Source organism: Solea senegalensis, linkage group LG19 (genome assembly GCF_019176455.1).
Source record: "Solea senegalensis isolate Sse05_10M linkage group LG19, IFAPA_SoseM_1, whole genome shotgun sequence".
NCBI classification, from domain to species: Eukaryota; Metazoa; Chordata; class Actinopteri; order Pleuronectiformes; family Soleidae; genus Solea; species Solea senegalensis.
The window spans coordinates 5,561,295-5,586,835 of record NC_058038.1 but is presented as its reverse complement, the minus strand read 5'-3'; the positions used below and the strand labels follow the sequence as shown (position 1 = coordinate 5,586,835).

General features: G+C 40.7%; 1 protein-coding gene across 1 annotated transcript; it reads left to right on the top strand.

Moving 5' to 3' along the window:
- The first annotated feature begins 469 nt into the window (after positions 1-469).
- hs3st2 (heparan sulfate (glucosamine) 3-O-sulfotransferase 2) lies at positions 470-24,576 on the top strand. Its single transcript, XM_044051216.1, has 2 exons — positions 470-1,082; positions 22,992-24,576. The coding sequence occupies exons 1-2, from the start codon at positions 565-567 to the stop codon at positions 23,608-23,610; spliced, it is 1,137 nt and encodes a 378-aa protein (XP_043907151.1). The 5' UTR covers positions 470-564; the 3' UTR covers positions 23,611-24,576.
- Positions 24,577-25,541: the final 965 nt, after the last annotated feature.

Here is a 25,541-nt window from a genome sequence, read left to right as displayed (position 1 = left end):
ATAAAACGCATGCTGAATTATGATCTTTTACGTGAAGTCTCATAGTCTGTAGCCTGTAAGTGAATATATCTTCATAAGTTTATAATGAAAGGAAAATGTGGGCTCTTCATCGAAATCCCTTCGGAGGAGAGAAAGAGGAGAAGAGACGCGCCACTGGTGAGAGTTAAGTGTTTTTGGGGACACTGTGGATGCGCTGGACGTTTTTTCCCCCCTCTTCTGTCACACTCAGTAAGGAGAACGAGGACAGAAATGGGCGTCAAATTCCTTTAGGGTTCATTTTTAAAGCAGCCATCAGATGTTTAACTTCAAACTACTTCTGAAGAACTTGTTTTCTCTGCGTACAGCATATGATGCGCCGAGACTCTGCGCACAGTTCAGCAGCCTATGAAAAGAAATAACGCGAGTTGCGCGCACTTGATGCCTCCAAGAAGCCAGCCCTATGCTCATATGCCAGTCTGCCTCACTTTGGAACCTGTGCTGTTGCCAGTCTCCGGTCGCAGACCAAGAGAGAGGGGAGGCAGACTCCAGATGGAAAACCATGCAGCACTCTGAACCCATGGAGACATGGCACAGAGGTTCCTCTCATCTACGCACAGATTCAGCGCCAGATTCGCCTTCATATTCACCGTGTCTCTGTCTTGCACTTACCTGTGCTACAGTATCATTTTTTGCCGCGGCACAATCATGACCAATCAGGGTTACGAGGGCAAACGATGCCCACCGAGTAAGACCGCGGGCGGCGCAAAGAAACTTCTTGGAAATGTGGACAATTGCGCTTCGCTGGAAATGCGCTCCGCCCTTGACGAGACCGCAGCTGCCCGGCGAGGATCGACTGAGCCCCGCGACCAAAGCAAAGTCCCCGCCGCGTCTGGAAGTCACTGGGCGGACATGAAGTTGAGGAACATGACTGTGGCGCAGAAATATGGGAATAAGAAGCTGCCTAATGCGTTGATAGTCGGGGTAAAGAAAGGAGGCACCAGGGCGGTGCTGGAGTTCATCAGGATACATCCAGATGTGCGCGCACTCGGAACTGAGCCGCACTTTTTTGACAGAAACTACGACAGAGGGCTGGACTGGTACAGGTGAGGAGAAGATGAGCCTCAGAGTTGATATTGTCTCGTGATGTTTTTTTGTTTTTTTTTTATCATTTATACATGTCATGTGGCATCTTCCTGCACGCGCACGCACCGTGTTTACTTCTGTCAGTGCCACGGCAGAGTCACTCTCCTCTGCTTCCCTCAGAAACTTGAGGTCCTGATGCTAAACGATCATCAGTCGAACAGATGGTTAATGGGTTGTGTCCGTTTGTTTATGTGTCAGCACGATTAAGTAAATGTGAGAAAGGCCGTGTGGAGGGATGGGCCACGAATACATCTTTTCCTCTGATTCTGGAAAGGGGGATTTGTTTTAAATCATTTCCGTGGGTTTCACAGATCAATGCATGGTGATATAAAACCCTCGCGTTAAGATCTTACATTGTACAGTTTGTATAAGCAGCCTTTTTCATTTGATGATTTGTATAGCTATAAAAAGAGAATACTGTCCATGTGTCTACATCAAGTTCACCCTCTTGTGTCAAACATGATCAATAAGGTCATGTTCTCAGTCTTAATGGGTTTCACTCATTCGCTCACTCTCTTCTTCAGTCTGTAGCCTGTGTAATAACATACTGTGATATCATTTGATTCAATGTCAATATAACAGGGGTTCAACATAATATGTGTAAAAAATCACAACCGATAGAAAGGTTTCCGCAACATTCACTCAGGAGCAAAACTTATTTTATTTGTTAAGGAACAAGGTTGGCCAAAGTGCTGCGTAGCAATATTTAAATCCATAAGACCAAAAAAAGCCCAGCGTTTGACACAAAAGCCAAGGGAAAATAGGTGTGTTTTAAGAAGAGATTTATAAACAGGTTTGCCTTGGGAGACAAAACTGAAAAGTCTCCAAATCTCAAGCTTCAACCTCGTTTCCGGGACAACTACAAGAGCAGCTGATAAGCAGACCTAAGAGACCAGACTTAGGGTGGGGCAACACCATTCACGGAGACACAGCCCGCAAACAGGAAGATTGGCAAAATGACACGTCGTACAAAGACACGACAGAACTTCGACAAAACACTGCGGTGAAAATCCACGCGGTTGCAAACACACACTCCATAGTTTTTGCAAAAAAAAATCACACCTTTAGACTTTTGTGTGACGATGTGTTGCAGATGATGGCTGTCATGTCAGCACAGCGACTTAATGCTGAACACACACTGCTGCAGGATCAGTTCACGCACACAATCAGGCAGCAGCACAGATGTGAACAACAGCCCCAGGTTTCCAGCTGCCTTCAAACAGGCTAAATATGCAGGGATCCAAATTCATGTTGACATACTCCTCTACCTTTAACCCGTTGTGTGCCAGTAAAACTTGAATTCAAGTGACTTTAATGAATTATGAAACAGGGACGAGTATTTACATATTGAGTGCCCACTGTCTGGAAAGCGTTGTGCAATCCAGTCTTCTTGGTCTCCTCCAACCAGATTTGATAGCATCGTGAGCTTTTTTTGCTCACGTAGCAACACTGTCACTATAGAGTGGCAGGAACAGACCACATAGCGACGCTTCCAGGAACATGGAACAGGCGACGATGTCTTTCCTCGGGCTGCGCCGTGAGAACAAACAGCACAAGATGAGTTCCTGCCCTCCCCCGTCTCAGCGGATGGTTCGCTCAGGTCTTATTAGACATGCACTCCACACGGTGTCTTCACTTTACTCTGGCTTTAAGCAGCCTGAGTTTGCACCTTTTTTTTTTTTTAAACACCCATTTATATGCTTTTAATCACTGGATATGCATGTTTTAATTTAGTTTTTTCCCCAATCGTGCACATGCATACATATTTTCTGCAGCCACAGACTTAAGTTCACGTGGAGACGGAAGTTTTTAAACTTTATCATCAGATTGTTGGTAAAATGGTAGGTCCGTCCACTGATTCCTGGACTTCCTGGATTTTGTATAAGTAACACAAGGCCATGACACAGCAAAGCTGCCAGTTTGATTCCATTAGAGTCCACTCACTGTGGATTTCTTGGTGCAAATACCAGAATGTAAGAATATTCCAATGCCATTTCCAATACAAACACCTAAAGATGGTAAAGAATTCCTAAGATGTCATTGTTGAAACCGAAAGTAATTATTTTTTGATGTTTTACAGCTCAAACTCATGAATAAGACATACATTTACATGAAATATTCGTATGTACAAACATCACACATAGCACATTTGACGTCTTTTCTGTATTTTAAACATCTAATAAGCAAATATTGACAACAAATCAAGTACAGCAAGGACCCCAAAAACAGAAGGCCAGAAGACAACATTCACCCCAATCTGTTATGATGTTGCTGAGATACACACATCATGTGCTGTAATCTGAATCAGCCCGATGGTTTTTGAACCTGCATTCACATACCTAATTTCGTTCAAAAATAATCTTTTTTTCTTTTTTTTTGCCCATTACAAAAGATAGGGATTTCTTCAAATGTTGGTCCTTATTTGTGACGTCATGAGTGGGTGGATTTGTACCAAATTTTAATTGGAACACACCAACAAATCTGAGTTGACAGGAAGTGGCTAAAAGAAGGAAAAATTTAAAGATGAACCCACACCAATGGAAACATAACCTCTTGACGGAGATGATCGTTATCATTTTTAATAGTCGCCGCATTGTGCATCGCTTATCCTACAAAATAAAAGTTTCATTGTTTCACCAGAAATAACCATGATAGACTTTTATCTAGTGAAACGTTTCACCAGCCAGTCGTTTCAAAGTGTTAGTAAAAGTGATTTCCTGTTTGCCATGCACACCAACAAAACGTTGACAAAACCATAGAGGAAGGTCAACCCTTTTCATCTTGAAACTAATACACCTGAGGTCTTGGTTTTGTTGCACAAATGGCACCAAACTCTCCAAAACGCCTGGTCAGAGGCTGAAAAGACACTTTTTCAGGTTATGTGTAATTACAAAACCTGGCACTAATCATATTTTCACATATTTGTATGTATCCTGTTATTCAGCCTACGCGGGGCTTCCATGTTTCTGAAAGTTTCTGTTTAAACTGTATTAACAATTAGGCTTTATTGTCGTCACATTGATTCAGAAACAATGCAGTGACAGTGAAAGGTGCTGGCCTTTGTGATAATTAACTGTGTGAGCTGGAGAGCCTGTTGAATAGAATGCCTTGGCACATGGAGATGGACTCAGAGGGTTGTTGTTGTTTTTTTTCCCCCCTTTCAGTGGCGAAACGGTTGATTAATTTATGGAAACACATGCACACATCAGGCCAAATAAAGACACCGTTTAAAAAAAGGGAGTCAGTTGTGTATTCACTCACACAGTAGATCTTTATGTACAAGCATCAGTGCCTCGCAGTAAACAAATCCCACGAGTTGGAACTACAAGTGAGCTCACCGAGAAGTGTTGTTTTGATCACAATCACGACACATTATTTCCCTCGTTGCATCGTAATGGCTATGCAAAACGATGCCGCATTACGTCTGATGCTGAAACGCTGATAATGCACAGGAGTGAGAGGCAGAATTTCACATGCGATTTAACTCAAAATGACCCATTTTTTTTCCCCCTGCTTCTCCGAACACGCAGGAGCCGCACCATCAAACATCCGCACATCAGATCCCCTCCTGCCAGTATACCCACTGACCACAGCCTCCACCTTCCATCGCGTGCAACTAACATCTTAAAGCAATTTCATTAAACAGCCGCAACCGTTTACTTCATCAATAAGCAGACTATTAACTCAGGCTTTACAGAAGTTCGATTTTGTTTTCTCTCCGTGTCACTTAAGTGAAGATAAATGAGGTGCCTCGCTGATATAAAGGGAAATTGAACACTGTTTATGTGTTTAACATAAACAAACAACACCTCGGACACAAACACCGGAATAATTCAGGCTGAAGCAAATGTTATTCAATTTGACGACTGGCTGAGTGATGCTCATTGAATTAGACTGGCCCGCAGTGATTTCCTGTCACATACGTTTGGCTCGTTGGCGGCGAGTCACGTAAGGTATTCCTCCGTTTTGATTAACTGTCACATTTTTGTCTGCAGAAAGTCACATTTGGTGTATTTTCTCTCTACTTTGCTGAGGTAAGCCGTGTGTAATAGCCCCATTTATACTCTATATCAATATATATATACACAGAATATCTCTTTCTATCAGTGGGTTTCACGTCGTAGTTATCTTTCCACTGTTACAGCTTTAACCAAATAATGTTTTTTTTGTGTGTGCTCCACAACCTGCAGCAGATTACAACCACACAAAATAAAATGTATTTTTAAATCCATACAATGTAACATAAACTTGGAAATTACCAGCAGATTCATTAGTAATGGAAGTATTTATCATAATAGCTGGAATGATAATATTCAAGGCTATATAGTGTCTAATTGTCTTGATGACTGTTGCGTAGATTGGATCACTATTATTTGTTTACTTTGGCTGATTTTGGCCACTTAAAAAAAAAGGGCTCACTGGACACTATCTACACCTGCTCAATTCTATAATACTGTATCTTAATAGATTCTAGCTTCTTCCAGCAAGAAACTGAAGTTTGTAAACTGTTCACCAAAGTTAAAATTGCGTCTGTTAGTCCCTCACACTACAGGATAAGCCGTCTAAAATCGGAAGGCACCCACGATTGTCGGAAGGGCCAGATCACGACCAAAATCTGGCCAATCGTGGGACGGGCTTTATGTAAATTAGATAAACAAAGGATACATCTACTGTGGACTATGGTACAGGAAGGTGACTTCAGTTTCCAGGCGTCCAAGGCTGTTAAACAGCAAGAAATAGTCGGACACATGATCTTAAGTAGGCATAGATTTTATGAAGTGAGCCTTTTGTTGAGTGGCTAAAATTGGTTTTGGTCCAAGGAAATTGAGAAGTCATTACTTCCTATAACTCAAGAAAACCATGAACTATCTCTTAAAAAGGGAATATAGACTGTACAGATTATATATACAACATGCTAGAAATGAGCATTCTACATTTGAGCTAAGGTCATTTTTGACCTTGAGAATAGTAGATGGGCTTATTTTATTCTTATTTTATTCACAGTTATCGCCGCACAGGGAAGACATGGTCATCTGTCAATTTCTGCTGATGTTCTATTTAAGCGCAACGGTTCATTATTGACCTTGGTTTAATTACCAAGGTGTAGGCCCATCAGATAAAAGACTCAACACAAGGTCCATCTTTCTGAGAGTCACACACACACACACACACACACACCTCAAGTGTTTCATCAACAAATGCAATGCGACTCCAGTACTATCACGAGAAAGTGACTCAATTGTAGCACTTATAATGCTGATGTATGCTGTACATGCATGTGCCCAAAACATGATAAATATGACTTAATAATAATCATCATCTTGATTCTAACAGTAGTCAGCTCACACTTTACCTCGTCTGAAATTATATATGCTATACCATTAAAATTGTAGGTATAGATTCCATAGAATTGAATTAGATTAAGTGATTCAATATTGGACATTAGATTTCATTATATCATTGAAAATGAAAATTCCTAAATACCTTAATACCACATTTATATTTTTAATGAATCAGCTTTTAGTTGGACACATTTAAAGAATAAAAAAAAAACAATTTACTTACTGATGAAACTATTGCAACATCACAACACGTAACTAATATTAAACAGAAAGCAAATATTTCCAGTTGCAAATATCTGTCAAACTCTGATAAGTGGCCAGTTGTTCATTTGGGCACTCGCTCAGCTCAGTTTCCACAGCCTGTCCTGTTGCATTAGTCATGTGACACATCATTTAGGATGGGAATAAAGATGGTGCAGTGTTCATTAACCGCGTCTCCTGAACAGAGAACACACACGTGGCCTCATTTACTTTGCTCACACAAGCACACAAGGCCTGCTAATAAAGACAGTTCGCTGCCACCAATTTTCCTTGAACCTTTCTCACCGCTTTTCTTTTTCCTTTCCTTTCTCCTCCCCATTCTCCACAGCATCATAAAGATCAAACAAAAACATGTCGCTATACACCATCAAGACTTAAAAGGGCATCTCGGCTCTATTGATTCCGCAGGAGTCACCGGCACTTCCAGTCGATTCCACCGAGAAGTGTTGAACTTGTATGGGAGGCTGCGACGACGGATATTCTCCAGGTCCGCATTAATTGGCTCGGGGAGGCAGGGAGCGCTGGAACAGTATCATCAGAAAAAGGTTGATGAGGACACAAAGTTAGACGGCTCTAACATTAACATAGAAAAGTGCACATTACACAGCAAAGGATGGTCCGGCACTTCCTCTGCATTATTAATGAGTTGTCTTCAGCGCGCGGTGCTGCTCGGGAGACATGATGTAGTGATTAACATTAATTACAAAAACCCAGTCGTACACAGACCGGTCTGATGTGCGCCACAAGAGACTCAAGTTCCTTCGATAGAATCGTTCAGATAATTTCAAATCATGCGTGCGTTCCTATCAGTGAAGTTATTTTGCAGCCAAGTTTAATCCCTCATGTCGTATTCAAGACTGTGTGCAAAGTTTCTAAAAAGATAAGAATCCGTGACTTGTGATGTGATGTGTTTTTTTTTTTTTTTGCTGATGTTTTCAAAAAACGGCAGCGCTCGTGGAAGTTGAGAGTTCGGTGCGTGGCGAGTTGATATATTGAAATTCAGGTCGTATAGATTTTGGAGGAAAAAAAAAAAAGTTTTTAGAGGAAGTGCAAAGTAAGTCAAAAACTATTTGGAAGAGAAGGAGAAGATTGAGACTTTCTTCTGACCTGTTGTGTCAAGGCCTCTGGAGAAAGCGTGAAGAGATTAAAACTACAGTGAATCACTAATATCTCTTTTTATGGATGTTAAAATGTGTGAATGATGGTTTATCTTACATACGTGTGCCAACATTGACATCTTGAGCACGTTAGCCGCTGACTTTTACACCCCGTCGGCACAAAGAATCTGAACTTGGATTTTATTAGTGGCCCGTCTCAACAACCTCGTCAACTTTTACACACTGCGCTCAAATTGTGTCAACTGTAGAGCAATTAATGTTTTATCATCTTTTCAGGCAACTCAAATTTAAGTTTGGGGAAAGATAAAAAAATCATGATGAGACATTTAAAGAGTCTGACGGTGTCTTCACAACAAATGTCTCAACTTGAAGGGCTGGGTGTCAATCAAACATTATCGATACCAATACCAATACCTTCGATACCGGTTCCTGAACGATACTTTTTTCTATACCAGTTTTACAACGCTTTAAAATGCTTTGGCATTTTTACACACAGTTTTCGATTAAAAAAAACAAATTATTTATATATATATATTTGCTAGAGTCCCAACACACTTACGTGAAGTTAACAACACGGATACACGTGAACCTGGTAAATTGGGATCGAAAAACAAGGCATGTTTCGATACCGGGTAGTATCGAAGCATAAAAGAACCGAAGTTCGGTTCCCAGCCCTAGACATAAGTAATCGGTGTGGTGTTCAGCACTCTTGCCTTTGCAGGAAGAAGACCAGGGTTCAAGCACTGGTTGGAACAAGGGCCTTTCTGCATGGAGTTTGCATGTTCTCCCCGCGTGTGCGTGGGTTTCCTCCGGGTACTCCGGCTTCCTCCCACAGACCAAAACCTCCAATATGGGAATTAGGTAATGTAGTGGCTAAGCCCCAGCTTAAAGCCACTGAGGGGCTGCAGGACAGGCTAAACTTATTAACACGCTTGATACGCTTTCTTGTACGTCCAATGAAATCCAGTCGCTTGTTTTGCTTAATATGCGACCTTTTATTTCTCACATTTTTAGGCGCAAGATCAAGTCCAATAAACAGCAGTAAATGACAGTAAGTGACGGAGACCACCGTGCCAAAAGCATATCGTTTAACGGTTGAAAAACTGTGCGCTCTTCCGTCCGGCAACACCTGCCCAGTGACAAAAAGTTCCCACCTTTGTATAGCAACAAAAAGAACACACCCACCACCTGTCGGCAGAAATTGGTAGTGCAGCAGCTACACAAAGAAATGGCTCCTACAGGTAAATTGTCTATATGTGGCCCTGCGATAGACTGGCAAACTGTCCAGGGTTGGCCCTATGACAGCTGAGATTGGCACAACACCCCCCGCGTGGAGGGAAATTAGACAGATAGTGGACAGCGAGGGGACGAGTAGACATGTGCAGCCTTTGTTTACGTCCGGAATAATTAAACACGGCTCATGTCACAATAGTCCGCTCCGACGGAACACTCAAACTTTTTCACATAACTACTGTGTCACAGTTAAAAAGATTGACATAAATGTTGATGTTAGGCCATTTAATTGAGTGTGAACTTGATGGACAAGTCAAAAACAACGCACTTGAACAGCAACACAGGTGTAAATTAGACAGTTGTGGTATTTAACAGTGTTTTCTTTTGCTTTTTTTCTCATCATTTACTTTTCCTTATGTCCACTATCTCTCAGTGTTTGTCTTTTGTATCTCCCGTGGCTGTTGGCGTCCTGTCCTTCCTTTCCGTCTCCTTCTCACACAGGAAACAAAAGGTTGTCAACAAAGTCATCAGGATGATACCGTGTTTTTGTGTCGTCCGGAAATTTGCCATAGGTCCAAGCAATAGATGACTGATGACTATCATTTGCTGTATCTGTAAAAGTCAATGATCCTTTGCAGGCATTTAGACGGTGTCAGCTTGTTCGTTTTCCCCCCTCTTGGCAAACCTTAGCATGTCCCCACTGAGCTGGGATCAGATCCTGTCTGCGCTTTTGCTCCTTTTGTGCTTTTTTTCTTCGTTTTTTTTTATCATCCGAGTACAGAGTGAAACTACTAAAGAAAGGTGGACCGTCCACACTTCATTTATAAATATCCTTGACTGTCACATTGCCAAAGGCGCTCTCGTAGAAAACTTGTAAAGGTTTCAGTGTTGATGGAAATTCAAGACGTCTCCATTTATGACCGTTGAAATGCTGCTGTGGGAAAACGGAGGAAAAGATGTACTTATGCCGTGTGCAGGGGCAGGATATAATCTGCCCATTACTGATGCAGACTACCACTTATACTGCCAATGTTATTAAAATAGAGGTTTCGTGTGAATTGTTTGAGTATGCTTTGGCCAGAAAAGCCAGTAAAAGATCTGATTTCATGTTCACTCATGATCAAATTAATCAAAATACACAAAACAAACCATTTAGAATCCACTTCAGGTTTTTAGAGGCTCTCCTGTCAGTCAGTCTGTCTGAGTGTCTTTATTTCCAGCGTCCCCGGACACTTTCCCGTGCCATATGTTAATGTGACAGCTCATTGCTCAGATCAATTCGACGTGTTATTGCTCAAGGAGAGCAAGTGTCAGTCACTTCCCTCCACAGACCGGGCCATGAATAATTGTTATTTCAAGGGAAAACAAGAGGCAGGAGTTGAAATGACGGCGATGAAATGGGATTTGGTCCAAGGTGAAATACATTATGCAGCTTTTGTACAGTACTCTGTTGCCATGCTATAAATAATGTCTGAGAAAAATGTTCAATTGCAAGACATCTGGCTCAGGCAGTCTGGTATTTGCAAGCAATTTGTCTCCTATTAAATAAGAGAAATGGATGCTTGACTCAGGATGTTAAATTGTTATTCACCTCTGTTCTTCACCGTTTTCCTCGGGACTGTTCTTGGTTAACTCTTAATGGACTTTCAAGGCGGCAGGCCTCTGTTGCCGGTGATTAATGATCGGATGTCATCACAGCTGTAATCTAAGTGAGTGATACTTTAATAATGGAGCAGCCTCTCCGGTGGAGACTGGATCTTGATATGCTGTCATATCAGGGAAGAAAGAGGAAGATGACATTTTTTTGGGATGTGCAGTGGCTCAGACATGATGAAAACCACGGCAGCATTAGAGGAACATTTTCTCTGCACAGTCTACCTGCGTGAAATAAGCGGTTAATGGCTTTGGGTGGCAACAGGAGTAAGGTCTGCCAGTGGTATTGGCTTTTCAGGACATTTCAGGGCAAATGGATGGTGCGGAAGCACAAATTTCCGGTGATGATTTCCCCAAAAGAACAGAAAGAAAGTGGTTTGACCATCTGCGAATCAACACTTGACTCATTATCAAAACATGTTTAAAGAATTAATGTTCTGCAAATCAACACTTGAAAACTCCAATTAAAAATAATGAACGTATCTGTATGAATTGAATAAAAAAAAACAACAATGAGTTGATGTTGTTGTGATACGCTCGCAGGATGGTGTGGTGTTTGTCCCCAACAAAAAAACGATGTTTTAGTAAATGAGTCCAACTCTGCAACCATTTGCATATTCTTCCAGGTGTATGACCGCCGTGTGCATCGTTGTTGGGCGTCTGTTGTGTTGCTGTAATTAAGAGGAAATGAATTGTTTCATGTTATTTGACCTTTTGTGTCTCTGATACAATGTTGCTTGGTGTTGACTTTTGTGGAAGGAAGAGGTTTTTATCTGTACACCAAGGCTTATTTTGTTTGTGTGTACAATATTACCAAAGCACTGTGAGCATCATTACTCTGCATGCTGCTTCCTGTGATAACACACTGGCAATGAGAGCCCAGGAGCTTTCTTCTTATAATTTACTGTGTAACTGTTTTGTTGTTAAATTACTCCAGAGACTGGGCAAACGGAGCGTGTCAAAGATACTGTGATTTGAGCCTCTCTCTGGCCCCCGCCTATGTATATGCCCCCATATTGTTTAATGGCCAGGTTCATTATTAGTCCTTGTAATGATAAACATTTGTTGTCCAGTGGGAGCTAAAGGCCATTCTCTAAATCCCCCTCTGCCCTCTCTGGCCGTGTAGAAAGTGTTCACATTGTGATTAATGGCTTCAAAGTAAAATCCCATACACATCATTGTTCGTCTAGAATCTCCCAACGCGGAGCTCTGCTTTATTAGTAATGGACCGTTTCATCGCTTCATCAATTATAATTGATGGGGAAGAGGATGTGCACTTAACACTGGTTTGATACTGGATGAGCGCGAGTATTGGTCGCGATACGGGGAAAGAACTCGTCATACATCATTATGATTTCACGGTGATAAGGAATGATAGAATACCATTTCGGGGGGTTTATTGTAAGATCACTGAAGGACAGGTGTAGCTATCGTCTGTCCTTGTCAATGTGAGGGAGAAACTTGCTGTAAAGCCCTTCAAGGCAAAATTGTGTTGGGCCATATGCATAAAAATGACTTGAACTCCAAGGACTCATCCAAGGTGATTTTTATGGAGTTAAATATATAGTTAAATAATACATTGATTATGAAATCATAACTGAAGTTGCAGTAGATAATAATATTTATACAGGAAAATGTTGCTAAGTCACCTCAATACACTGTATGACAATTACTGTGAAGTTACGGTAAAATACAGTATTTACACAGGGAAATACTGCTTAATCATACCCATAATAATATGAGGAAGTTTTAATTTACAGTGGTTTACTAAATAATTGGAACACAGAGTGTATCACATATATGACACATTTGCACAAACACACTTTGCATTATCGTAATTACGCAACGGTTTGTGCTACTGGAAAAATTCCAACGGTTTTTGAAAGCTGAGAAGTTGCACGTCAAAGCCAACGTGTGGTTATTACAGCAATGCCTTTCCATTTTGTGGCCAGTTTTTGGACATTGAGACAGAGACTCACACAAATGTTATTTGAAATGATACTGTTCAAATTTAACACGCAAAAGTGGGTGTTCATGTACAATTTTATTATTTTAACATTAAAATAGCAGTTGGTTTCTAAATAACTGCCAGATATTGAAAGTTATTCTGGGAAAAATGGGCAAAAGAACTTAGTTGCAGGATAATTTGCTAGCCCTTTATGTTTAAAATAAGTGCAGACGGACGTACTGTTACTGTTTATTTATTTTTTTATTTTAATATGAAGTCACATTGACATTAAAAAGCTCTTTTGTTTGAATTCATCTACAGCAACAAACTTATAAAGTCCAACAGCTAGCATCCATAAATATGATGCTATGGTGGGGGATATAACTCGATGTAGGTTCCTCTTACTTTTTACAGTCCCTGGAATGAAATCACACATGAAAGTGTTGTGTTTGCACGGCAAACATTTGCTGTGACCTGGACTCAAAACGGGCAATATGCAACATTCTGTTTTAAGTTCAACCCATGGGCTGAAATGACAGTAATAAATTCCGAGTGCATTGATTGTTCGGGAGGAGATGATTCAAAGCTGACCTTTATTTGTTCTGATGGTCTGCATCCCTGATGAACCCGCGCTGCTCTTTAGAAGTTGTTCTATGAGACAAAATGTCTGAAGCTGAAAAGTTCAGGGATTTGTTGTTTTCGCCTCAGCGGTGACAGAAAACACCATCGCACTTACATAATCGGTGGACTCCACTGTGGGACTTAATTGTTATGTGCATTCTGACTCTTTTCCTTATGATTCTGAGTTGTTTCCTCAGAATTGTGACACATGTGCCTCTAATCCTCGTCTGTAGAGTGTCACGCGGAGCTGATTAGACTTCTATTTAAAAGTTACGCACTACAGCTTTAATTGGCGCCGTTCATTTTCGTTGCATATCTCGGTTTCGTTGTCTTAAGCGTCCCTCCGTCGGTCACTCTAATTGTTGTCCTGCATTAATGCTGCTGTTGCCGCCGCTGAAACTTGTTTCCCTGTGGAAATGCACACCGCAATGGAACCGAGTATAATAGGGAGTTCCTGCTACTTTGAAATGAAGATGCCCGTGTTTGTGGCTCGTTCCTGTCTAATGATACAGCAGCTCCAGAGGGAACGGAGCCTGAACTCCACACCTCCTGCTCCCACTGTGCCAACACAGATAAATTGTTCAGCGAGATAGCCAGCGTCTCCGGTCATTGCGATATGTAGACTATAGCTTGCAGCCATAGTGCAGGAAAATTAACAAGTAACAATGACCGTTCCCATTATTGACCCGAGCTATACCTGTAGATAAGCTGCCGCAGACGGGAGCTTGTTTAAAAGATGCGTTTGTGTTCCCAGAATACCCAGAATTAACACGAGGGCTGAACAATTAAACCATTTTGGGTTATATATATTTGCAGTATAATCTTTTTTAAGTGAAGCTTCATCATTAATCTAGTACAAGGGATGAGGACTTCTGTTGCAATTAAAAAAAACCAGGAATTCTACATAAAACAATCAAAAATGGAACAATTAAACTGCAGCTTTGGTAATTTGCCAATAGCATTGTGTCAAAATGTTTGTTTTTTTTCTCTCCCATATTGTCAACTTTTAATATACAACGACTATCTACTGGTTCTGAAGAAAGGAAGACAAACTACATGTCATTTATGAAGTCAACTCTAGATTGAATGTCCATCCAAGAAGCAATCTCCATCTTGGCCCATTTTTTTGTTCCTGTGCAAAATGGATTTTGTTTTGTTTTTTTTCCTCTTTTAAACTCGTGAGGAGTTGTTTTTTTTCCACCATCTGCCATTTCAATCACTGCTCGATGAACACTACACTGTTAATTTTGTTGCTTTTGTGCAAAAATGGAGTTGTCATTATTCCACACACAAAAACACCAAAACAGTGGCCTAGAGAATTCTATGGTGAATCCAAGGCTCACTGGTGGACCCATATAAGCAGTTTGTCTTGGTTTTTTTTCCCATCACCATTTCACTGTGCAATCAATTAGATTTTTTTTTCTCCACTGTAATAAAGAATGTGACAATTGCCTAAAGTAACTTCTGAAAAAGTCAGTTAAGTTCCAGCGTTCACGTCATCTGTTGTCATTAAAACTATATTTGCTTTAGGGTTGTGATTTATGCCATGCTCATGACCATTTGAGACCAATTCCCAGTTTCCTACATTTGCAAATCTGCCAATTATCACCCTATGGTCCATGTCATGTAAATGTTCCGTCCATGTCCAGTGATGTGTAAAAGGTTTTAATTTAACACATTTAAATTTTAATTGTTTATTTGATTTTTTTTAAATCATTTTACAAAATGCAAAGGGGGCTAAAAACAACATGTGACCAACCTTTGCAAACAGCTGTTTAAGACGCTTAAAACCGAACGAGGCACAGCCAGACTCTGCTAGCAAGGTTGGAGTCACATTAAATATTGATTTCATTTAGATTTTCCTTTTGGTAGCTCACTCTCGAAAACGTGTATTTTGTGAAAGCGCTCTTACTTTGTACATGTGTAGCATATGGACATTCACCTGTCTGAATAAAAAAAAAAAAACAGGTGTCTCGACATGTTGCAGCCAGGCTTATTTCTGCACGGACATGTGTGAAAATGAACAGGTAGTCAAGGTGGTCTCGAAGCAAAAACACAATATTTCTTTTCGATTAAGGGAAGTTTAAAACAGCTTCACGTGTGGTTGATAAAAAAATAGCACCCAGACCTGTCAATTAAACCGAATACATGTTAAAATATCGGCTTTGAATAACATATAGTGCAATTGCAGACATGACTTCATAAAGTGTCTCGTCTTACACAGATGACCTTCATGAATTGTATAATTATACCTTCTAATGCAAATAAACTCATTATTCGACCCGGAGAGTATTGAGCAGGTCTTCCACACCTGAGTTCATTTTGTCAGAGTGATTAAAATGTCACCTCCGATGCCTGTAATGCATCCTGACTTAAACTTTCACTGAAAATGGCAAAGAAAGCTGCAAATTACCCGCAAAGAGTTAAGTGTTGACTCGGCACGAGGAGGCTGTAATCAATCACGGCACTTCACTCAAATGTCAGTTCATCAAGGATCGTGTTACCGTTTGTGTGTGTGTATCTTTGTGAGGACCAAAAAATATATAACCCATAGGGAGTGAGGATTTTGTCTTGTCTCAAAACCTTTTTAAAAGTTTTTTTGGGGGGGCTTAAAGTCTTGGTTTTATGGTTCATTTTTATGTTTAGGTCAAGGATTAGGCATTTAGTTGTGATGGTTAAGGTAAGGGAATTTTGATTCAGTAGTTCCCGTGGTTACCCTGGTACATCATGTAGATTTTCTGATTGCAAATAATTATTATCAAGCGAGAACTGAACAGTTTTCAGTAAAAAAAAGCTGCTGCACTAAAGACCCCACAATTTTATCTTTTAGTTTCAGATGCTGTGTGCAGTGCCGATTCCTTCTCCGGGGCATAAAAGTACATTTGTGGTTCAGACGCCTGCCTCAGGTGTCACGTTTTCCCTTAGTCTGATTCATGCTATCTCAGTAATGAACAGATACATAAATGAGGCTGCCACCACCGCTGCTGCTGCTGCTGCGTTATATCAAAAATGATGAATTCCTGTGCTTCATTTGCATCCTTTTATATACATGTATAACTTAAAACGACACAAATGGCCATTAAAGGGCTAATGTGTAGCCATTAAAATGTGTTTTTTTTTTTCCACTCCTTGGATAAAGAACACGAGCCATGACCGTGAATGCAACATTAAGAAAACATGTTTGTAGATGTGACCGGTGTCCCTGTTGTGCTCCTCATTAACATCACTGAAAGAAAGGTGACTTGGAACTAACTGGTTCGAGGCTGCTCCTACCGACATGAAAGCATTCATCATAAATAGACCGGATTTCTATAAAAAAAATGACGACCAGCGTTCCTTTCATCATCACACTGTACTCCGTCCTCCTGGGCTCCAGTCACAGATAATTAAACAATCCTTTTCGTGGAGGTCTGTCAAGTGGTAATACATTAGTGTCCTGCGCCACAGGATACATGAGGTTCCTCTGTGTTAGTGGCTTTCAAGAACAGCCTCATCATATGACATTTTTCAGCGTTCTATGTTTAAAGCAGGGATTTTCTGTCTCCACGTCTCCCCCTACTGCCTGTTAGCGGAAAAAAAACAATATTGCAAGATCAGGACCGGCAATCCGGAATCCTCAGTCAGGAAGTCTTTAAGATAACAAGGCTGCGTGGATTATGGCTGTATGCACTGTCACGTGGAATAAAACAAGGAGGACAGTCTTAGCCGAGCACGGATTATTCTCTGCTGCTCCTCTTCACAAGTTCAGCACCAGACCAAAGAGTAACCCTAACCCACTACTGTCCCAGTCCAAGTCCAAGACTCAAACTCAAATCTACTTATAGAGTACATTTAAAAAAACGACCGAGGTTGACCAAAGTGCTGTACGGAGAGATTAGGAGAGCCATAGGTTTTTAAAGACGATTTAAAACGCTCAACAGTCTGGGCGGATCTAATGTTCCAGAGTCAAGGAGCTGCCGCTGCAAAGCCTCCGTCACTTGTGGTCTTTAACTTTGTCTTTGAGACTTCTAAACGTAGCCGGTTAGCTGACCTGCGTGCTCTGACTGGACTGCGTGAGTGCAGCAGTTCAGCCAGATATTGAGCAGCCAGTCCATTTCCAACACTTAAGAGAATTTTAAAATCAATCCTAAAACGGAGTGGAGTGAGGCCAGGACTGTTGGTGTTACGCGCTCACGTTTCTGCGCGAGTTGCAGACGAGACATTCAATGATCTGTCGATGCCAGAGTAGAGGGAGTTGCATGGTTTACCCTCTCCAGACCTTTGAGGGGGAGGTCGCCTTTGACCTTAGCTAAAACTCCAAGTTGGTAAAAACTCCTTCTGAAGTTCAAGAACTTAATAAAATCATCCACCCGTTATCAAAACAAGAAGAAAAAGAGACACACGTGAAGCAAACAAGCTGACAGAGCGGTCTGTGGTTACACGGTGGCAGCTAAAACTTTCCAGCACAGCATAAATTTAAAAAAATTAAAAACGCTGTGTGACTCATTAAGCTTTGTCGAGCAATAATTACCGAAATTGTTGAGTAATGGAGTATAAACGCGACCATTATTCATTCATCACTGAGAGGAAACTGCAGAATCGTGCCATTCATCCGTTTTTATGAGTCCACATAAAAATTCAACACTGTGCAGAAACACCAAGAATGTGAAGATAAAAAAAATATTTTTTTTATTTTCCCACCCATTTGTTATGATGAGTACAAACCAAATAAATATGTTTGCCAAACAATATAAAAAGGATGTGACTCAGGATTTCCATCGTTGGCTTCACTCGCAACTCATTCACTGTCATGACAGCAAATCCATGGGGAGAGAAACAGTGGACAGAAACTAAAGAAGAAGAAAACACACATATACCACCAAATATAGAGAACCTGAATGTGCTCGTTTTGACAGGTCGCAGAAGGAAAATCAAAGGTGTGAATTATGTTTGTGTGCTGCTTCACAGTCATACACCGTCCTGAAGTATGAACTGAACAGAGCTACTGGTGGTTATTTGTTTGTAACACCTGTGCTTTTCCTGCCAACACATGGCGGCTGTGCTAAAGGCCTTTCTAAAGTGCAAATACTAGTAATGAAAACAAAGAAATGACAGGATTTTTCCTGCTCAATGATTTTTCTCGACTTGTTGGTCCGGAAAATGTTGAATATTGTCGATGGGTGTTCACCAAACATCAGATTGATGATCTCAAAAGCAATGATTAGTTTTATTTAGCAAAGAAACCAAATCCATGGTTCATTATGAGGTGAGAATTAGAATCAGAATATATATATATATATATATGTATATATATATATATATATATATATATATATATATATATATATATTAGAAAAACTCAAATGCACTTTTAAAACAGTTGGTGATTAATTTAGTAATCAGTTCATAGCAGGTTTATCGATTACTCGTCGCAGACCTGCCATTCACAAGATGCTAGCACAGACACACATCACCATGTAGATTATTGGGATTGAACCCTACAGTTGGATTATGACCCGACTGAGCTACAGTTGCCCAGAGTGTCTTCTCCTTTACCCAAGTATGACATTCAGGTCGATAATAACCAACAGTGTCAATGAGGTCCTAAGACAATCTCCAAACATTTAAGTTTAATCTCAAACAAAAAATAGAGCCAAGACACAATTATGTAAAAGCAGTAGATTGATGCTTTTGTCGTGTAACACACCATCTTATTTAAAAAAAATGCAAAGAAATGACTAACCCTTCTTTACACATTTCTGATCCCATTGGAAACAAAATGGCGGCGCAACAGATGCGCCGCTCAGATTTTAACACCTCTATTTTCCATTTCTCTCATTTCTCTTATTCAGTGTTGTGCAGCCTCCATCTGACAGTCATGTCATTTATCCAGTGTCGAGACTCGGTCTGAGAAAAACAAACAAAACACATGTAAAAATCAATAACTCAAAGGTAAGTTAGCGTAGGCTGCAACTTCCTCTGATGGACACATTCTGTGTCCAAACATTTCAGCCTGAAACCACCTTTGTTTGTATTATTCCAAGACCTCGTGGCTGCAGTGGGTCCTAGAGATAGTGGTGTGTATTTTATAGTTGCCATATAGCTGTACATGTTGTATACTCTCAGCGTTTTGCGGCTGTGAACCAGCAGACGCAGGGTTTTCTTCTCACAAACGCAATCTTCATCTCCGAGGACGGTGAAAAACAGACAGAACTGGCAACTCAGATAACGAAGACGGTTTCCTCAGCGCGAGATGTGTTCAGATTCTGCACCTACTCTTTGTGTGTGTGTGTGTAGCAAAGCTGTTTGCTCGAAAAGGTGGTGTTCTCATAAAAGATTAATAGTTGCCTGGTGGCCCTGAGGCACCCAAGCCAGCAACTCTGGATTCATAAATAAAGCTAAATGGATCAATATTTCCGAGACTTTAGAGGTAACCTTATGGCTACCTATACCTCGAGAAAGAAAGCTGTGAGAAAGGTTAGGTTTTAATCGAAGCCTTCCCACAGTAATAATAAAGAAAGCAAGGCATTTAATCATCAGAACTGTAGTAACGTACCTGTAAGACAACAAAAGATTCGGTGGGACAGAAATTTAGCGGCGGTATTTTCTAGAATCATGACGGTAAAAAGGGGGGAAACGTCTGTTCTAATAGTATGATTTTAGACTTCTTCCTGCAGAGTTGTTTTGCTGACACTGTGCGACAGAGTCTCTTCTATTTTAACCCCCGAAACTGACTCAGGGAAACTCAGCGGCTCCACTATATGTATCATAATGATGAAGGTGGTCAATGTTTTTAATCATTTTAAAGTTTGTCTGCATTGTTGTACTGACACTGTTTATCTATGCCAGGGTGTCTCTTCTCTTTTCTGAGAAACTCAGCTGCTCTGTCTGTCGATAAACAAAAAGGAATTTTCCAATGGCTTCGAACCCAGCAGATGACTTAACTAATGGCGTGTTTCCATCATGGTACGGTTTGGTACAGTTTGGAACAGTAAACTGGGACAGTTGCAAGCTGACTGTTGTGGGTCTAGCTCCACCCGTACTGTACCATTTCTCTGGTACGCCAACAGAAGCGGTCGGGGCAGTTATTTTGGGCCGAATGGAAACACAAAAATAAAAAACCTACCTTACCAAACTGAACCGTTCCACTCGGTGGAAGCACGTCATAAGTGTGTGCAGTTCCGACTCTGGCATTGTTTGGATAAGAAATGCAATGAGATATTGATGGAAATTCCATTCACGCGCCTGTTTTTTATATTTGACATCTATTTTTGACATTCTAGCAGCATGATTACATAACAGAGACCACTCACTGCAGTTTTAGTGTCCAGGCTGAATCTAAAGCCATTTCAACAGCTGTGCAGATTCTCTCCCTCTCACGTGACGTTTTCTTTCAGAGATGAAGTCATGATCGTATCGGTGGTAACGGACACAGTTTGAACACACACACGTGGCGCATCCGGTGTGAGTCTCGCACTCGTGTGTGCAGTGCCAATTTTGATGTCTGGATGGGACGAGATATACTGTATCGGTAATAAAACAGGCACATATTGAACCGGTACTGCAGTGGTGCTCTATAATCCTGTAAGTGGTAAATTCTGTTTTTCTGCAGAGTCGTTGTGCTGACACTATATGAAAAACTCACGGTGAAATTCAGCATCTGTATCCTCTATAATCATAAAAGTGGTAAAAAGGAGAAAAGTACTGCTTTAATAGCATCATTTTGAGAGGGGTTTTTTTTTGTTCCTGTTGTGCTGACGTTATACGGCAGAGTCTCTCTTCTGTTTTTTACGGAAACAAAGTCCGGGTGATCTAAGAGCTGCGGCGCCGTCTCAGCAGCCAGCACCAGATGGCTATTAATCAACTCTTACTCTGAAGTGCCAGAGCACAATGACATATTACACTGGGAAGGGAAAACACAGGACAAATGTAAACATTTGCCCGCAGTTTGAGGAGCCATTATGTCGGCCACGTGGCGATGATAATTATGATGCATGTATGTGTTGTGCAAACTGCTATCAAATGAATCTCCAGCAAATACATTAGCGCAGTGTTTATTGAGGTTTGGTCTAATCTGCACAAAGAACTAGCGCGACGTGACTCCATTAACAGCATTAGATTTTTAGTGTTATTTAGTGGAGAGAGAGACAAGAAACAGGACGAGACACGCAGTAAACGGTCCGTCCAACTGGGAGTCGAACTGGTGACCAGTTGGTCAAGACAAATGTGCTGCCATGCAGTACAGGGACAGTCCAACTGGCAGTGGGATGCACTGACAGATCTTAGCATCTATTTTCATTAAGGAGTTTGTCTTCATTCATGTCTTTGGTGGCGAGTTGTTGGTTTATTTAGGACCAAATCACCAAAATAGTGGAAAGACGAGTCTTAGGATGAATACATGAATATAATGTCCGTCTGGACTTTTCATTATCTTAACCATTAAAAGGGCCAGAAAATGTTCCTGTGAGTTTGTGCTTTTGCCCATTTTTCCAGAATAACGTCCAATATCTGGCAGTTATTTACAAATAAAGAGTAAAAATAGAGTAGTAACAATTTAAAATGAAGAAAAACACTTGTACACGAACACCAGATGATTATGTGTGTTAAATTTGAACAGTATAAAACAAATTACCACATGTGTGTTTTGACTTGCAACTTCTCAACTTTCAGAAACCGCTGTGTAATTACGGTAACGCAAAATGTGCCGTCTACAATACGCTCTGCGTTAAAGGGTTATGGTTGGATCCAGGAATTTTCTTGCGTTTATCATTAGTGTGTAAGCCAATAATACACATGGTCCTTGATTTTTTATTTTTTATTTTTTTAAATCAAAAATAATATTTAGCAGGTTGATGTTCATGGGGTACATGCTCTAATAAGTACAATTTGATCAATTCGCCCATTTCCACACATACCCTGTCTCATTACTTTGCTGGATTGCTGTTTGGGTTTTCAAATGTCATACAATCAATTTAACAAAACCCGCTGAGGGCAATTCATTTGGAACAGTTGGTAAACAAAGAAAAAAAAGATGCATGACCCAGGAAGCTTAATGAGAATATATAAGAAAATACAGCGTAATAAATCACAATGTCATTTCGACATCTGTCAGGAGACATGTTCAAACGTCCTTTTTAATCATCTTTAAACTTCATTATCCCATTAGGAGAAGTTTGATTGCAGCCAGACAAAGGGCAAATCATCATAAAAGACCATTATACAAATGCATGTTGTGTTGTGTCGAGATCACATTTGCAGACTCAAGCTCCAAAGTGATGACAACAGCGTGACATGTTTTTGTCTGTTGAGCAAACACACAATGTTAAAGGTAGGCGCTCAAATCCCTCTGCAGGCTTTTTGTTTGTTATTCTTTTAGCGTCATACTATAATGCATTATTTATGCTTTTTGCTGTTTGTTTGGCACTGGATGATTGGTAGTAACAGCTTTTTGGTTTCATACAAATTAAAAACAAGAGGCAACAGTTTACGTAAAAGATGGATTGCAATGGTAAATGTGCATTTATCACTACATCAGTAACAAGGTTGTTTTCCCATTCAGTTTGGCAATGTTCGCTTCCCTGAAGTAAAACTGTCCCCGTCGCTTCATTTCCACATCCACCATCGACAAAAAAAAAAAAAAAGTGAAGCTATGTGAAATGCCCCAGGGCAGGAAAATAACCCCTTGCTGACTCATCCTTTTGTTTCTCTCCCAAGGGCACTGATGCCACGAACACTCGACAGCCAGATCACTTTAGAGAAGACTCCCAGCTACTTTGTCACCAGAGAGGCACCCAGACGCATCACGAGCATGTCCCACGAGACCAAGCTGATCGTTGTGGTGCGAAACCCAGTCACCAGAGCCATCTCCGACTACACGCAGACTCTTTCCAAGAAGCCCGACATCCCTACGTTTGAAGATCTGGCCTTTAAGAACAGAAGTCAGGGCCTTGTTGACACTTCCTGGAACGCCATACGCATCGGAATGTACATCCTGCACCTGGAGAACTGGCTGCAGTACTTCCGCCTGTCGCAGATGCACTTTGTGAGCGGCGAGCGGCTCATCACGGATCCGGCGGGGGAGATGGGCCGCGTTCAGGACTTCTTGGGACTGAAGCGAATAATCACGGACAAGCACTTCTACTTTAATCGAACCAAAGGCTTCCCCTGTCTGAAGAAGCCGGAGAGCAGCAGCCAGCCGCGCTGCCTCGGCAAATCCAAGGGGAGGACTCACGTACAGATCGACCGCGAGGTCATAGAGCAGCTGCGAGAGTTTTATAGGCCATTTAATATTAAATTCTATGAAACAGTGGGACAGGATTTCAAGTGGGATTGAGAGAGCCATACAGGAACGGTGCTGCTTTTAAAATGGCTACCTCTAGAGATGTGTTAAAATATATTAAAAAAAAAAGCCTGGGGTATCAACACAATGTCATCACAACTCTATTTAACTTAATATAAATTTAAAAAAAAAAGTCAACCCAGATGGTTACACTTTACACTGGAGTACAGTAACATGATGAAAATGGTCATTTCATCCTATTCCTATAGTAATAGCCTGGTAAAACTATGAGTGTAAAGGATCAATTTATATATTAGATATTACACAATTCTCATTACCAAGCTATAACCTGGATATTACTGTGTAAATGAGATGGCATTTACAATATAATCCCCTAATTACCACACCATTACCATACTGGGAAGTGTATCATAAATCAGGTGATTCTACATTAATAATCACCTCCCTATTGCAAATGTCGTTGCTGTAAAGTTGTAACCAATCAGAACTTAAAAATGATAATTGTTTCACATGATGCTGGGTTGGTGTTGTGACAACAAAAGTGCCATTTCTTTAAAAAAGAAAGACTGTTTTTCCTTTACTGTAAGACAGGACGCGCGAATTCATCGGACGGACAGACGGCGTTAATCCATCAACAAATGTTAACAAGCAAACCACCAGGACCAGACCTACGTTAATGACGCTGCTTGAATATTCATTGCCCATTTATTCATAATTTCCACTTAACCACTGGTTTATGGTTTTAATGAGTTCTCAACATGACACTGCAGCGAAATGTCAAATAAATGATAAAAATCAGTTATTCTGTATTGAACATTTTTATCCATATTAAAAGCTCATATAAAAAAGGCAACAGTGACACATTTACTGAATAAATGTGCTATAATACAATATATTAAGAGACGTGATAAAAGTTGTCGGACTCACCTCAGCTTTCTCTGTGTTCGCTTCTTTTTTTGTTGTGACCACCACAATAAAAAGGCAAAATTGTTCCATGTATTTATTCCAAACATTTACTGTTTTTCTTGCCTCTATGAATCAGAATGTGTGGGATTTACATCACCGAGACACTTGAATCATACCTGTGCGTGACACACAAACACATAATCCCTCAGAATATAGAACAAAGTAGCACTGAGAAGTTTGTATTGAGCCTCTCGGGTGATAAAAACTTCCCTTAGCAAACTCTGCCATGCACGTCATTGATCTCATTAACTTTCAGGATTCCTTTTGATGAACTCGATCTCACTCTCTCTGAACGGGTCTCGCTGCCAAGCAGCCAGATTAACTTTCAGAATTTGCACCCAAAAGCCAATCAGAGTTGTCATTAGTAATATCCCCAAAATGCTGGACATGAAATAGGAGAAACGGTGCTTTAATACTGAAGAATCAGAGCCAAAAAACAGCGGTGTTAATACAAAGAAACCTCATATTAATGCAGGGTGGACATGAGGTCATTTCCATCGCTTTAATACAAGTTACAAATCTCTTGGAATGAGCTTTGTCAACGCTAGAATAAATTACCTATCCAATGAAACGGTGTATAAATGCAGCTGCCTGGTCGGAGAACCAGTAGGAGGCACCGTCTCTCTCTGAAATGCCCTTGTGATTGGTCATCATGTATATTTCCGAGGCTTAAAACAGTCGAGAAGAGGTGCAGAAGTAGAGTTCTGTCTTCATGCACCTGGTTTATATTCCACTGAAATGTTAAAATGGAATTATTGATCAACCATTCAATCTAATTTGACCCATTTTCCAACTTTCCTGAAGCATAATTATTGCGTTTTTCCATCTGATTGCCTCAATCTCTCATGATATGTGTCTGAATAAAAAAAAAAAAAAGAAATTGCTGATCATGACTTTCATTTAATTCTGAGTGCTAAACACTTTTGTTGTAGCTGGTCAATTGTCAGTTTAGACCAGGGGTGTCAAACATACGGCCCGGGGGCCAGAACCGGCCCGCC